We start from the raw sequence: 15739 nt of genomic DNA on the forward strand, positions 1-15739 counted from the left end.
AATAACCGCGCGTCCTTACTATATTTCTCTTCTTTTTTTTCCTCTCTTCCCGCTCCCTCGACGTCTGGTTCCTCCTCTCAAGAGACAACACGGGTGCCAGTGTATTCGCACAAGCCTCGTCGGCTCCCACGCGCCACCCTCTCCGCTGCTGTTTTTGAGCATCGCCTCTCTCTCTCTCTTTCTCTCTCCCTTGCCCGCGTCACCACCCGAGAAGCCTAAAGAAACGCACAGAAAATCTAGCGCACTAACGCCAAAGCTCTGTAAAATAATTCTCTGGCAGCAAAACAAACAAAACTTAGCTCACGGTTCGCCCCTTCGGTCTCCTCGCTGCCAAAATGGCTACCGAGAGAACCGCAGCGCCTCCTACTTGTCCCGCTGCTTCCGTCTCTTCAGCGAGCTCGAAGCAGCACCAGCACTTTGATTCACTGCCAACACGGCGAATGGCGGTAAATGTACAAAAAGAAAAGGAGAGAGGGTTTGGGGGTGGAGGAGAGGTCTATGCTTGAGGCAGAGGTACCGAGTCGCTGGGAACCACGGGAAGCATCCGCGATTTGCAAGCGGCGCGACGACGGAGGGGGGTACGGTGTTTTTTCTGGCGGTCCAGGAGGAAACTTTTCTGGGGCCCGCACGGCAACGGACTAGTCGCGTTTTAATTGAATTTGGTTCGATCGCGTGAACCCAGAAGAACTGGAAGAGAGAGAGAAGGAGCTAAACTTGTTGTGTGTACGTGTTTGCATGCGAGGTAGGCGAATGCTTTTGCAACGCGGTAATCGACGCTGGACGACCATGATTGGGTGATTGGGTTTCCGTTCCGCTCGTGAAGAGGGAGTGCGCGCGCGCCTGTGTGTGGCTGAAGGGAGAGAGGGAAGGTTGTGCAGGGAAGTATCGTGCTACTTCCCACCCTCTCCTCCGTACGCCCTTCGCCCTCTTGTGGGCACCTCCGTGAGTTGCCGGCGGTATGGATGCCTCCACGTGGTGCGTGGTGCGATGCGGTCTCACCTGGCTCCTGCTCACCTTGACGTGGTCCTGCGGCGTCGCCAGCGGCGGAAATGAAACCACGGTACCGGTCACCGAAGCGGGGACGACAGTGGTGGAGGACACTTTTGGTGCCGGACTGACGACGTTGGATGATACGTTCCTCTACCTGCGCGATGCGAACAGCGAGGACTTGAAGGATAATGTCATTCAAGTCGGTAAGTGTATACTAGCTTGAGCATTCGCTTGAGCACAGCACAAGGTGATGTGGGTGCATTGATGGGGTTGATGTCACAAGGTGTCACAAGGTCACGCTTGTGATGGAGCAAATGACACTGTTCGATCATTCCAGTGCATTCGTATCTGCACCCGCCTTTCTTCTAACCAGCCTTCTTATTGTTATTTCAGATATTACTCTAACATACATTGGGAATCAGCTATTTAGATTTAGTTTTATTTTCCCCTTACTTACCGCAGCCACCCCCACACGTTTCCAAGATGTGCGGTGGGATAAGACGTTATATTAGCGTTATATTAAGTGCGTTCGGCTTAATCAAGGAGCTCGCTACCATCCCCTAGATATTGTTCTTTAGATTAACGTAATGCCAAAACGTTTTGCTGCATGGGCAATGTCAAAGTGCGGCGAATGGATGGTTATGGATGTGCTTAGGGGCGAAGTTGAGGTATACTATATTCGCTCATTTGAGAAAATGTTGCCCCATGTTCGTACAGCGGAATTACAGATACCTAGGAGGGAGGTGAGGGAAAACAAGAGGTGAAAGAGGGAGGTTAACCAGATGAAGTATCCGGTTGGCTAAATTTAACCGTTGGTATTGGACTCCGAGCGCAGAACGTTTAAACGACAGCGAATAATGGCTTTTGTTTTACACTGCGGCTCTTTTAAGCACTTTACTGCAGAACGCAGTTTCTTAATGTTTAAGCACGTCCGTTTGAAGGAAAGAATAAGTCTATAAAATGGTGTAGATTACACTATAGGAGAACAACGCTAAGTTATTATGATCAGCTTCACTACTACCAAGTTTGATAGTGTTTATCCATGTTCACATTCACCAGGAAGACAAATCCTTGCTTTGCTGTTAGCAGAAGAAGAAGAATGTAGGGTCGCGGGAGACGTACCGTTGGCGCCATTTCATTTGCGCTCTCCACGTATGAGAGGAGGCAGACGACACACAAAGTGGTCTTCAATTTTCGTTTTTTTTTTATAGCGCATGAAACTGGCACGCGTTGTGATAGGTATACAACCAACGTAAGTATCGATCCAGCTCACCGCTTGAGAACTTAAGTACGCCGCGTGACACCATCGCAACACACGTCGTTTCAACGACGCCGTACCAGTCATACCATTTGTCATTGTATTCAGTGGCATTAATTTTTCAAATAGTAAAAAAAAGAAAGAAGAAGAAGAAAAAAAGAAAACTGCATTTGAAACGCAATTACGCAACATATTATGACAAATAGTCAAGTGAAGCGAATTGAAGTGACGTGAAGTTTATTCAAAGTGTAGTAGTTTTACAGTACACATTAGGAGAAGGGCAAAACTCAATATGCCTGATGAGGCCCATCCCCCTACAACCAGTCGTAGCATTTGAGAGGCAGCAGCAAAGACGCCCCACAATTAACACAGCGAACATAAAGACACATAGAAAGTTACTTTCATAAGGAGGAGAAAACGAAGCCGTGACTCGTGTCAAATATGGACTAATTAGGCCAGGCAGACAAAGCTGAAAACTGGAAACGCCTCGTGCAGTCGACACGTATAGTCGCCGGTATAGAACTCGGCACCGACCCAAGAACAGTGGCACTGAGTGGCGCGGGCTGTTTGTCGGTGTGCGGTCTTGGCATCGGAGGCTACGTTTACTTTATTTACTCTGTTTGCGTCCCTTGGCTTGCTCCTCACCCCAGAAATTGTAATGATCGTTTTTATTTTTCTCTTCAAATCGAGGGAAGGATTCCCGAAGCTTTTTTTTGCAAGTTCTCTTTGGCATTGGTTGGCTGCCTTCACTAATTATATGTCCAGCATCATGATTGGTCGGCAAAAATTCACTCTTCCGGACAATTAGATCGTCAGAGTTATTCTTTTTTTTTCTTTTTCTTTTTTTTGTTTGTGAATACAGGTGCAGGAAACTTCAAATATTCCTCCGGCTCTGAATTCTCGTACTGCGACAGCAGCGGTTTTTCACTGCAGACGCCACTAATCTTCTGATGAACAGCAAGGGCATGTATTCACTAAAAGCTCTTACGATAGAATTGTTTCGCAAATGCGAATTCTGGCCTGTTATGAATCACCGCGGGGGCAGAAAGAAGTCTGATACTCAATTTGAGGCTACTAGGCTATGTACGCAAAGCATTGTTTTGCAGCGAAGCTGGCAAGGAGAAGAATTTGGCAGCCGTTCTCGTGCGGCGTTCAAAGCCGGCGTGCAACGGCGTGCTCCATATACATCAATCAGCAACACAACCTGCTTTACCTTGTGTACACCTCACATGTAGAGACAACACCTTCCTAGTGCAGTCGATTAGTCTTTTTTGCCAGTAATCTGTATATATATATATATATATATATATATATATATATATATATATATATATATTTGTTTTTCACTTCGTCTTTTGACGGCTCCACGTTCGGGGTGAGCTAGAAGTTTGTACAGATACAATGGTATAGAGCAGCCAGCCACGTGGGAGCCTCGAAGCGGCCGTTGACCAGGGCGCCAGTGAGAATGCGCAGGTGGCGGCGTTGATGAATCGTACAAGAACAGCGCGCAAACAGACCTCTAGTACTTCCCGCGAAAGGTCTGAGAACTCGATCATGCAGGTTCGTTGTCGTTGATGTATCAGTTGCTAAGACTGGCATGCATCTGCGAAGGACCTTTTTCTTCTTCCCCATATACGATGAAGGTGAGGAGGCCTCATGACGGAGCAACGTGAAGGGCGACGGACAAACACAGAACATCCAGCTTGGAGCTTCTAAATTCTCGCACGTTAAAAAAAAAGGCTTATTCGGTATACGAAGCTATTAGCGCTACACAGTTAGAAAATGCAACGGTATGAAAAAAAGAAAAACGAGGCAAAGCCAACTCCAGTTGACAGCGCATTGCGCAGATGTCACTACGCAGGTGTTGCTTGTTGTTGTTGTGATAACCAGGGACTCAAGTTGGCGTCAAAGAAGTTCATTGAAGAATGTCACATACCAAGTCGACCCTAGAACACATACTCACTGGCACGTTCCGAGTGGCATATATCCAGTGACATATTCTCAGTGATCCCAGTAGCCCGTACCTAGTGGCACAAACCCAAGCTGGCGTCATAGCGACTCAATGATGATGATGATGAGCGGCACACGCCCAGTGAGACATTTTTACGCGCTATCGTCTGAACCGGCCCACGAAAATCGCAGATGCTCGTTACAGAAAAATGAGTTGAACTCGCCAAGAATGCTTCGCTTAAATGAGATAAAGTTTGAGCGCGAAATATAAGCAAGGAATGAAGTAAAAGCAATGTTAGGAAAATGTAACGCCACTCGGAGATCACTCTGAATTCTACAAAGATTGGGCGTTAACCGCAGAGCCATAAGTAAGGTTCAATCAGGGAAGTGACGCCTAGTATTTGTCATGCATGACGTAAAGTTCATCGGTGTCGCACTCGAAGGAGTGCGATATATATATATATATATATATATATATATATATATATATTCAGACGTCTTGCGTGTCACAACCACGATCTCATTATGAGGCACGCTGTAACACAGGACTCCGCAATAATTTGGACCCACAGGGTTTTTTTAACGTGCACCTAAATCCGAGTACATGAGCGTTCTCGCATTTCGACCCCATCATAATGCGACACCGCCGTAGCAGAGATCGAACCCGTTCCCTCGAGCTCAGCAGCGCCATGCCATAGCCACTGAGCTAGAATGGTAGGGTCTTATCGGATGCGAAAGTACACATTTTCTACCTTATGCTGGTGTATGTTGTGCAACAATTGGGAGAGACTGGAATACTTTTATGGAATCACAAGAGATTCTACACCCATTATAACATTTATTGCGGCTTTCTTTTTTTCTTCATTAACTCCTAAGCATCCTGTCCTCTTGATGTCAAGGCTGTAATAATGCCATACTTTTAACTCTGGGGCAGGAAAAAGAAGCAAAGCTCCTTCGAGTGATGCGGGACAACTTCAACGATAACAATAGAGAATAAAGAAAGCAAGTCCCTTTTTTTAGTTCTCTGAAGCTAACACGCACCTGTCTGCCAAGATTAGGACTCTAAACGATTAGAGAAACAGGGAAAAAGAAAAGTTGTAGGCTACAACACAATTCCTACAAAGAAGCAAAATTAGTGGGCAATGAAAGTGCCTTCTAATATGAACGCAGCGTGTAGATGAGGTGGGAGTATCTTTCTGGCTCTATAGAAAAAACAGAAGAAAAAGCTTTTAGTACAGCGTAACCCTGCATATATGTATATACATTCAAATATGATATTTTGCCTTGTATCTTCGACCATCCAACTTCTCTTCCATAAGCACTTTTTTGTTCTTTTGAACAGCGTATTCATTTGCTTGCTTTGTGGCCACTTAATTTATCCTGGTATTCTACAGTGAGCCACTTTTTAAAACTTTTGTTTTACTGCCGTTCTTTCAATATTCTTTGCCAATGTCAGTTATAATTTCTTACGCTGTGAGTGCTGCTCAGGAAACGATACGAAAAACAACGATATGAGATGGGAGATCGGCCTTTCTTTGCATTTTTTGTTCATGGAAAAAATGCGGCGTCAGGCGTTTCTCAATTCCCCATTACATTTTTACAATCCAGTTTCTTCCCGCTGGCCATGCACTCCATGAAACGAAAGAGTGCGACATCATTCTTCCACACTTCCTGGTGCGATCGCATTTGCGTTTTCATTACGAGAGCCGAAGGGAACACTAAAAACGCAGGTTCCTCTAGCTTTCGTAAAAGTACATACGAGGCATATAACACAAGAGCAGCGAATCAAGCACGGGCCCTCATACAGAAATGCAAACATATCGAAGCTGATGAAGGCTTTCCTTGTCTTATTACACATGTGCATATTTATCGAGTTCGCGGAGAAATGAAATAGAAAAAGGGCGAGAAAAAAAGAAGGAAAGAAAGACATCGTGTTCTGTCTGTTTTTCTCTCTCTCTCTCGCTTTCTTTTTTTTTTACCTGTTTAGAGCAATCGCGTTTGAAGCCCGTCTGTGGTGCTATGACAATTTGATATAAGTGATGACGGAACTCGGCGAGATCGTTCCATACACTGTCCACGATGTCGAGACAGCGGCGGCAGCGAAATTTTTCTTCTCTCTCTCTCTGTCTCTCTCTTTGTTTCAAGCATGGATGAAACGTGAGAGTGGATGTCTGGCGCTCGCACCGGCCCACTGAAAATGTGGCAGTCCCAGATGTAACTCAAGCCAAGCAATGAAAAAAGAAAAAAGAGTAATGCAGGCGATGAAAGGAAGTTAACAGGGACTTGAGAAGAAAAAATAAAGAAGCGGTGTCAGAATACTGTTGAGCGTTATCTTTTTTAATATATTTTTGCTGAACTAGCCTCAGCTTTATTTGTTTAGTGCTGGTGATGCTTTCGCCAGGTTTCTGAACGCCAATGCGACGATTTATCTCCTGTATACAAGAGAATATAGCCTGATTTAAGGGTTTCAAAGATGTTGACGCACATTGTCCATTATTTAGATTTCTTTTCTTTCTCTAACATAAGATGTAAGTTTCTAATCCGCATTCCTTTTTCCTCTGCGAATCAATAAAGCTATCCAGACAGTAAAAAAGAGAAAGAGGTATAAACAAATACACCGTGTGGCATGCAGCATAATAGCCTCGCAAACGTCGTGCACAGGCCTTGGTGTTGCATCGATGCAGCAACATATGCATCGCATCGAACGCTGGGACCTGCCAGATGGTGATATGTGCGAAGCACCTGACGCCGTTGAGCACGTACCTGTTGCATGTCGCCAATGATCTTGTGAACAACAGGCATTATCCTCTTCGTTAGCACCATTTGACAGTAGATCGTTCAATGAAGCGTTGTTACAGGGCCCTTGGCTGGACATCATATATGAACGAAGTGAACCTTGAAGGTTCCGTTTGAAATTTCTTTATGAACACAGGCTTAGATTGAAGGTTGTGAACAGGCCCTTCGAAAACGAACGTGCGTACAGCCGCATCCTACTGCCCCTGCCCTCTCATCATCATCGTTCCTCATGCTTATCTTCCCCTTCCCTCTGAACAGATCAGCAGGCTATGGGACTATTACCTCACGCTTGCCTTTCTGCTTTTTCTCAAGTGAATTCTCCTCCGCCTTCAACAGAACCAACACAACAACAACAACAACAACAACAACAAGAACGCATATCTAAGCAATTTAGAATTTTAATGACGCCAAGCTTGTTTGAGTTAGCGAAGTAGCAGCAGCAGCAGCAGCCGAGGACACGAGCTCGTTGCCTGTAGCTGTTAGCTTTCTGCGCCATAAGGACGATATTGACGTAGGATGTTTGTCGAGGAGAAAATGCTGATTATAAGTGTATGCACAGGGAATTACAACACATATCTAAGCATATATATTGCTACGTGGAAGCAGAGTAGGTAAACTATATACATGGTGTATGTACAAGGGGTAGCAAGCACTGGCCAACATGGAAGCCAGACAACGTCAAGCAAGCCACGTCGTCGTCCTCAAATCAGCCAGAGGCCACTTATGGGTTCGTCCCACTAAATCCAAGTGTCGACATCACCTTCTTCGAATAGCACGTAGCATGACCCCGGCGTCAGAAGCGCCGGCCCGGTGCCACTATGGACCCACAGCAGATAAAGAGTGGTAATCATTGAGTCTCGAAACGTGGAGGACGACGTCTCTGGACAACGGAACAGAGGATGTAGTGGGACTGGCGGACACAGTCTCGTACATAACGTCAGTAGCTTGTCGAAGGAGGCAGGTAGGAGCCCATGTAGCGAGGAAGGAGCTTTTCAGAAAGGCCCACACTTTGGGAGGGGGTTCAAAGTAGCACGAGGGCATCCGGAGCAAAACGTGCGTCGAGGTGTCACTGGTCGTAAAGGCGCTTCTGATGGCCCTTGGGAAGCAGCAAGTCTACTACGGGCTATCTGCCGCGCGCAACCAGCCCGGGAAATGGTGTTGCGTGCATATTCTCTAGTCGAAGTTGCAGGGGAAGGAAGAAATGGGTCCAGCGGGGCAATTGGTTTACGTCCGAACAAAAGGTAAATAGGAGAGTATACAGCAGTGTCGTGGCGGAAGGAATTATATGCGAACTTCACGTATGGCAGTACAAGGTCCCAATCACGGTGGTCAGCCAACACGTATTTAGAAAGCATATCTGTGAAGGTCCAATTCAAGCACTCGGTGAGCCCGTTCGTCTGGGGATGGTATGCCATGGTGATCTTGTGCTGAGTGGAGCAGCAGCGTAGGATATTGTCGATGAATTTCGACAGGGAGGTGCAGCCTCTCTCAGTCAGCAATTGACGTGGGACACCGTGTACTAAAATTGCGTCACGAAGCAGAAAGTCCGTGACGTCTGCAGCACAACTGGTCACCAGCGCTCGTGTGATTGCGCAGTGCGTCGCGTAATCGGTAGCGACGGCAACCCATTTGTTTCCTGAAGAAGATGTAGGAAAGGGTCCAAGAAGGTCCAAACCGACACGGAAGAAGGGCTCACGTGGGACGTCGATGGGCTGAAGATACCAAGCAGGAAGCGCACGTGGCCATGCGTGCGAGTGATACCAGGGTGGCCAGTGGTTCGGGCGTCGTGGAGATTACGAAGAACTGTGAAACACATCTGTGTTGGTATAACTAGGAGAAGATCAGGACCGTCTGGGCACACGTTATGCCTCGATACAAGGTACTATTCTTCAGAGTGAACATGGGTGCAGAGGCGTCGCTAGGAGAGGATTCCAGGCGCTCGATTATTTCTCTTAAGTAGGCATCCGGACGCTGTTCGTCGGCGATGTTAAGCAACTGGCTCACGGAAAAGGCGTAATCGAGGGATTCAGTGCGCGAAGAGTCACACTCGGCCGCAGGGTAGCGGGACAAACAATCAGCATCTTTGTGCAGGCTCCCTGTCTTGTATACCTACGTGTAAGTGTACTCTTGCAGGCGCAGGGCCCATCGAGAGAGTCTGCCTGTAGGATCTTTCAAAGAGGCAAGCCAAAACAGGGCATGGTGGTCGGAAACTACTGCGAACGGTCGGCCAAATAGATAAGGGCGAAATTTTGCAATTGTCCATAAAGAGCGAGGACACTCACGTTCTATAATTGACTAAGTTCGATCAGATGTGGACAGCAGCCTACTGGCATAAGCGATGACGCAGTTCGCTCCACGTTGACTTTGGGCCAAGCCAGCGCCTATTCCGTAACCACTCGCCTCAATGCGGACTTCGGCTTGAGCTGATGGGTCGAAGGGGGCCAAAATTGGTCGAAGTGGGCCAAATAATGCCCCATAATCTTTGGGTCACAGTGACACGTGCACTCTGGGAAATTGGCCAGAAATGCGCATGCACTGGCACAAACCCAGTGGCACGATTCTGTTACTCCAGCAAGATAGCCGCCAGCGCATACGCAGTGACCGAAGTTGTCTATATATCAACCAATATATCCGATGACGAAACGACAACGAACTCAACACGCCAGGGAAGAGACAAAGAAAGCTTCGGCTTAAAAAACAACTCACATACCAGGTGGCTTGTAACTACTTACAAGTAGGTACATGCATGCAGTGACTGTTTGAAAGATCGCGATTTCACGGGATCCATTACTACTTCAATGCTCTGAGGTGCCGAATACGTACGGAACCTTATGAGAACGTGCGTACTTAGCCGACCTGGCGAATGCTACTACGAGCACAGAAGAAATAGTTGGGGTCGCCGAAAACTAAACTCACCCTGACAAATAATACAAAGCAGACCCGAGTTGCAAACCATGTTCTCCGCCGCTTCTGGCTGTGAAATTGAGCGACTTCTAGAGCCTATACTCACTGATTCATGCAGGTGAAGCAATTTTATGCGCTGTTTAAATCAATTTAGACCACGTTGGCTGTAGTCGGAAACAATGTGCGAATCCAGAAGCGGTGCTCGTTTGGAAATCTCTTGTTCCTCCAAGCACGAAATTACACGCCGTTACCTCTATCCGGCCCAAACACAATTCCGCTGCTTCCAATTTCCTTTACTACAACGGAGATCTCCTGCGAGCGAGAAGGTAATCAAACATTCCTAGTTTCGCAGGAAAACCGTAATGCTTTTTCTATTATTATTTTTCTTTTACTACGTGCTTGTTCTATCTTGCCGACGTATAATATCCAATTCGATGATACGTGCAGCGCATCTCAAATGTAGAACGCCACGTTCGCGAGGTGGAAAAGTGATCCGAACTTTCACGCTTTAGCAGTTCACGGGGGGGGGGCGGTTGAGAGGGAAGTATTGAAAATCAATCAGCGTGGGATGAATAGGTCCCGAAAGGGTGAACGGGAAACGAGGCGTGAGACCTATCCAATGAGCGACGCGACAAGCGAGACAGAGGTCAAATGGTTAAAGATAAGGAAAAAAAATAAAAGAAGTAAATCGACACTTATCAACCTTTCTGTCAGATTTATTTCTTTCGGGTCGGTTCATTCTTCCCATTTCCACTGCGCGCTCATTTTTTAATGGATTTTTTTTTTGTGTGTGTAACATGTCGGATTGTGAAAGCTTTACTTTAGCACCCTGCTGATCATAAGATTTTTTTTTAATGCGAGGTTCAGTTAGCTAAGGCGTTGCGCTGCTGAGCGCACGAGGTCGCGGGATCGAATCCCGGCCGCGGCGGCCGCATTTCGATGGAGGAGAAATGCAAAAACGCCCGTGTGCTTGCGTTGTAGTGCACGTTAAAGAACCCCAGGTGGTCAAAATTAATCCGGAGATCTCCACTACGGCGTGCCTCATAATTAGAACTGGTTTTATCACGTAAAACCCTAGAAATAAGCTAACTCAGTGCAGTGAGAAAAATCTATAGCTATGGTTTCAATCCATGCCTTCTGGCGAGCGGCACTGTGCTTCACGCGAGTCTTTCAAGAGAGAATTTGCCACGCACGACCTTTGACCTTCGTATGGCTAATAAAATTCCAGGTAGAAGTTTAGGAAAGGTGTTTACAGAAAAATCTACGTTGACACTATATCGAGTATGGAAAGCAAGGCTTGTAGCAAAACCGAGTAAAATACTGCGCCAAGCGTTGCCGTTTTCAATTCCGCACTTCGAGCGCAAGCTTTTCAAGACTTCGGCATGACCTCCATCTCACTCTCGCCTACTACGTAGTACCTCTGCAATTATACACCCGGTCGAATATATTTTCATAGTATATTTTGCCCCCATCCCATCGGCTCGTAAATCCTAGTTGGCTAACTCATTGGACAAGCTCGCCTACACCGATGGTACAGCAGGATGTGTTTGGGAAGAGTTGGACGATGCCACATTCTGCTTCTACATCAGCGCCTCCAAGTAGCAGCTGTCTCTTCGCAGCAGCCTGCAGCTTTTTCACTGCTGCGTCTCGCGCTTCGTCCTTGTCCCCGCGTGCGCACATCGGCGAGCTTAACGGACTCGCCGATTCACAGAAAGGGCGACCGGCTTTTTTACCTCCTAATCCCTTGGCGCAGGAAACATACCAAATATATGACACCTCGTAACCCACATAGAAAATGTCTCGTAAAACCTCTACAGCATATAAGATCTACATTTCCAATTGCAAAAAAAAGTCATTTCGCCAGTAATGCAGCCAAAAACATCTGCGGCCGCAATGCGCAAGGAAGAATTTTTTTTTTCTGAGAGTAGCACCAGGGCTTCGAAATATAAGAATGGCAGCCAATGAACACAAAACCGATTAGGTAAGTGTTTCTGAAAGTAAACGTGACCGGAACGAAAATCGACATAGTTCGCACGTGTAATGATAAATAAGATACAGCACAAAGCTGTGCAATTTGTACTATACGGCATAGTATACAGATGCTTGGTGTGATATCGAAACAAGCCCAGCGCAAAGTGTGTACCGCAGCACGACTAGTCACAGTGAATAGCAAACGTATGCACGTGCAATGCCTGAAAGAGGCAGAGAACACGTTTTCTGCGATTATTGCAAGATGAATCGATAAATTACCATAAAATACTAGTGGCCTTGCCGTTGAAGTGAGCGGTTGCATGCGCTCGGAGAGTACGACTTCGCGGTCGGTGTTCTTCGCTGCGGAAAAAAAGTTTGACCAGATGGGCAAAGTTTGGGAAATTTGCGGCGTCCTCGTGGTACTGAGTGCAGCGTGATCAATCTGCAGAGGACGGCGCTCTCTAGAGACCGCAACGAACGTTCTCATCATGGAAGAGACCTTACGTGGGCTCTAGAAAGAAAAGTGATGGCAAAAAAAAAGACAAAAAAAAATAAAGAGGTGCCTTTGGTTGTTACGGGTGGTAGGTTCGGCGAAAAGGTGAGTGATGAGGCCCGTACTGAATAAAGGGATAAAATGCTGCTTCTCTACTGCCAGCTGCGAGTAGTTTGTCGTGTCGTATCTTCCCTTGAGACATCTCGGCTCATGCAGAGCGTGGCTTGAGGACAGGGATGGACGGCGTGCGGCCTTTGTTTTCATGAGGGAACGCGTATTCTTTATTTCGTTTTCCGTGAGCGTGCACAGCTCTAGTACGGAAGTAATCACGTCGTACGTTGTTTCTTCAGATGTGACTGTCGACCCCATTTCAGGGATGAAATAGTGCGTGCTCTGTCACATCGTGCGGATTTTCTCTTTTTTTTCTGTTGTATTACGCGGGCTCCTTTGGAGAGATTAAGGTATAAGATACCTCGGCTACTGCGTCTCTCTACTTATGTTTGAAATAAATAAATAAATAAATAAATAAATAAATAAATAAATAAATAAATAAATAAATAAATAAATAAATAAATAAATAAATAAATAAATAAATAAATAAATCCCTAGGAAATGCTTCACTCCCCGTTCGCTCCCTAGATCCATGAGGTGGCTAGGTATGATAAACTTTACTCAAATCACCACGACTCATTGTGGGAGATGTTTAGTTTTTCACTCCTGAGAAGTCGGATTATTTTTCACTATACCTTAAGCGGCCTTTGCGTACACAAGGCCTTAAAACGCTTATCGTACTTTTCCGAGGCGACTGGATCGTAACAACACCCGTGAGTGTCAGAGAACTTTCCTCTGTGAGTGTGTTGATACTGACTGCGCACTTTATCCTTCTTATAAAATTTCTCTTTTTCTCAAGTACAGGGTAGACAACCGGGGAAGGGCTTAGTCAACCTCACTGCCTTTCCCTCTGCTTTTTCTCGCTCTCCAATATACTAACAAACTTCGCTAACGCACGAACGATTCCCCACATTACGTCACTTGAGCACTAAATACAAATTTCGACGCACACATTTTTCTACAGTTGAAAAAAGGATGTAAGTACGCACAGCCCTCTTCCTCGTAGCAAGCGCCCCTTCATAACGAAGCGCTTGAAACCATGGTTGCATTGTTACTATCGCTGGGATGCTACATAAGCGTCTTTACGGGTACGTACAACAAAAAGTTTGTTTTGAAGGGCATAAATGAAATTGGCAGTGGGTATTGATGCTGTCGGGCAGTGAGAGATTGAGAAAAAGTTTCCTTCCGACAAGGCAACGTAAGCGTTCTGCGCGTTAGCACGAAGCATATGAGTGCCGGCCTTGTTTTGCAGGCACTTCTGTTCGTAAACAGACTTTTCCATCAACGTTAGACGTCGAGAAAAAGCACCTAGTTAACTATGCGTACCAAAAAGAAAATGTAATGTGCCGAAAAATGCCAAACGTCTGCGATAACTGAGACCTAGTGGTTTATTGAGCTATAAGGTTTAACTTCCGGCACACCGCCGTGTTTTTATCTTGTTGCCATCGAGCGACAGCTACTCCATCGTCTTCCTTCTTCCTGTTTCTATCCTGTTTGAAGCTATCTCTTTCGCTAACGACTTTGCGGTTATTTTCAGTTCATGTCTGGTCTTTTGGTCATGTAAGTCTTTTCCTCAACATTTGATGTTCCCCAAGAACAAGTGAGTTGGCCACGCGAGCAATATCTGATTAGCAACTAAAGTAAAATATACACATATATATTAAACAAACTAATGATGTGCTGTAGTGGGTAAGTTAGTTCTTTGACATGATGGAACACTGCGCTGCGCGGCAACACTTTCAACTCGGAGTTGAAGAACTGGGACATTAAACACGCAAGAAGCGCAGACAAACAACTGTTCAATGACAGTGACGAAAAAAAAAAAAGGTAGTGCAGTGTTCCATTAAGTAAAAACCAATGAATGTGCAAGAAACCTCCGTATCGTATAACAGCGCCATTGCCTAGCAGCCTGATGTTTACAAGAGTGCATTGTTTTGCTTTAGCCACAGCAGATAGACCTCGCAAAAGCGACTGAAGACAAAAGGCGGTGCGCTTCACTTGACAGCTGGCCTGTGCACGCAACTACAACACTCCGGCGGGATTTTCTTTCTTTTTTTTCACTCGTGTGTTCCACTTTCTCTTACGGTGTACTTCCTGCTTTCCTTTACGTTTTATGCTCCCCTATTCTCCCTTCCCCAGTGCGGGGTAGCAAACCAGTTGTTCCCGTCCGGTTATCCTCCCTGCTTTTCCTTTTATTCCTTTCTCTCTCTCTCTCTCTTTTGCTTTCTACAAGTGACCACTTTTCACCGAATTATCGCTGTTATCAATTTTTCGCTCGACACAAGATGTGCGTATATTGTATCCGAAATTGCTTGAAGGTTGTTGATGGTACCATAGCGAAAACGTTTTGTCTAGTCGGATTGTGGCGCTCGACGCAATCAGTGTAGATACTCAAATGTATGCGAGCCCCAGCAACTACATTATTATGTGCTGGGTTGAAAGTGTAAATAGCTCACAGGCCTGAGCAGTTATTTCAGATTCGAGGACGGCCGCCGCTGTGGTTGATGTTTGCGGTTTGAGTTTTGCTCGTCCTCTGGATCACAAGTTCACACAATAAAGAATTAGACACTTAACTCACAGTTTTGGCAGCGTCTGGTTCTTCGCCGCCCCTACAACACGACGATATGTGAAAAACGTGCACCGAAGTAGGCTGCGTTCCTGTAACCTAAATCATGGCAACCACGTTCAGTGACGTCATCAAAACAAACAGAAGAAATAAAAAAATCACCATAGTGATGGTAATAAAACAAACTCAAGCGTATTTTACAGCAATACAAACAACCAAAGATATAAAAATTTCCAAAGCTGCACGCGCAAATTATGTATCCTAGACAATTTTAAAGCACTTGAAACTGGCATATTATCAGACATTGCAATTTCAACATTCTTGCGTGAATGTATCTGTCACCGACTTACTGAATTAAGGAAATACATATTTCGTTTTCTAACATTTGAAAAATAAGATACAAGGAAAATGCCGGCAAAGAATAGCAAGAGAGATGTCTGACTCTTATTGCCGATCTGGCGACGTTTGCGGATGGTGCTCGCGTAATTAGTATCAGAAACTTTTTCACCTAGTTGCCGCCGTTTAATTGCTCTCTAAGCCACATCTGTAGATGACAGATGTGTCATATTAGAGCTTAGTGGTAAACCAGATTGTCACATTTTTTTAAAGTGATAGCTTAGACTTCATATTCCCCACCCATCCCTGTTGCAGAATTCAGGGAGAAAAAATATAACAAGCTTCTGTCGTTTCCAATCAATCC

At 45.7% G+C, this 15739-nt stretch overlaps 1 protein-coding gene across 1 annotated transcript in view; it reads left to right on the top strand.

Annotated features, from left to right (window-relative positions):
- The first annotated feature begins 482 nt into the window (after window positions 1–482).
- Window positions 483–15739, top strand: part of LOC119461005 (glutamate receptor ionotropic, kainate 2) — a 114740-nt gene continuing 99483 nt past the window's right edge. The window contains exon 1 of the mRNA XM_037722177.2: window positions 483–1193. Coding sequence (XP_037578105.1) covers window positions 959–1193 — 235 coding nt within the window. The 5' untranslated portion in view covers window positions 483–958. The remainder of the gene's footprint in view (window positions 1194–15739) is intronic.

This window comes from Dermacentor silvarum, chromosome 8 (genome assembly GCF_013339745.2).
Source record: "Dermacentor silvarum isolate Dsil-2018 chromosome 8, BIME_Dsil_1.4, whole genome shotgun sequence".
Taxonomy (NCBI): Eukaryota; Metazoa; Arthropoda; class Arachnida; order Ixodida; family Ixodidae; genus Dermacentor; species Dermacentor silvarum.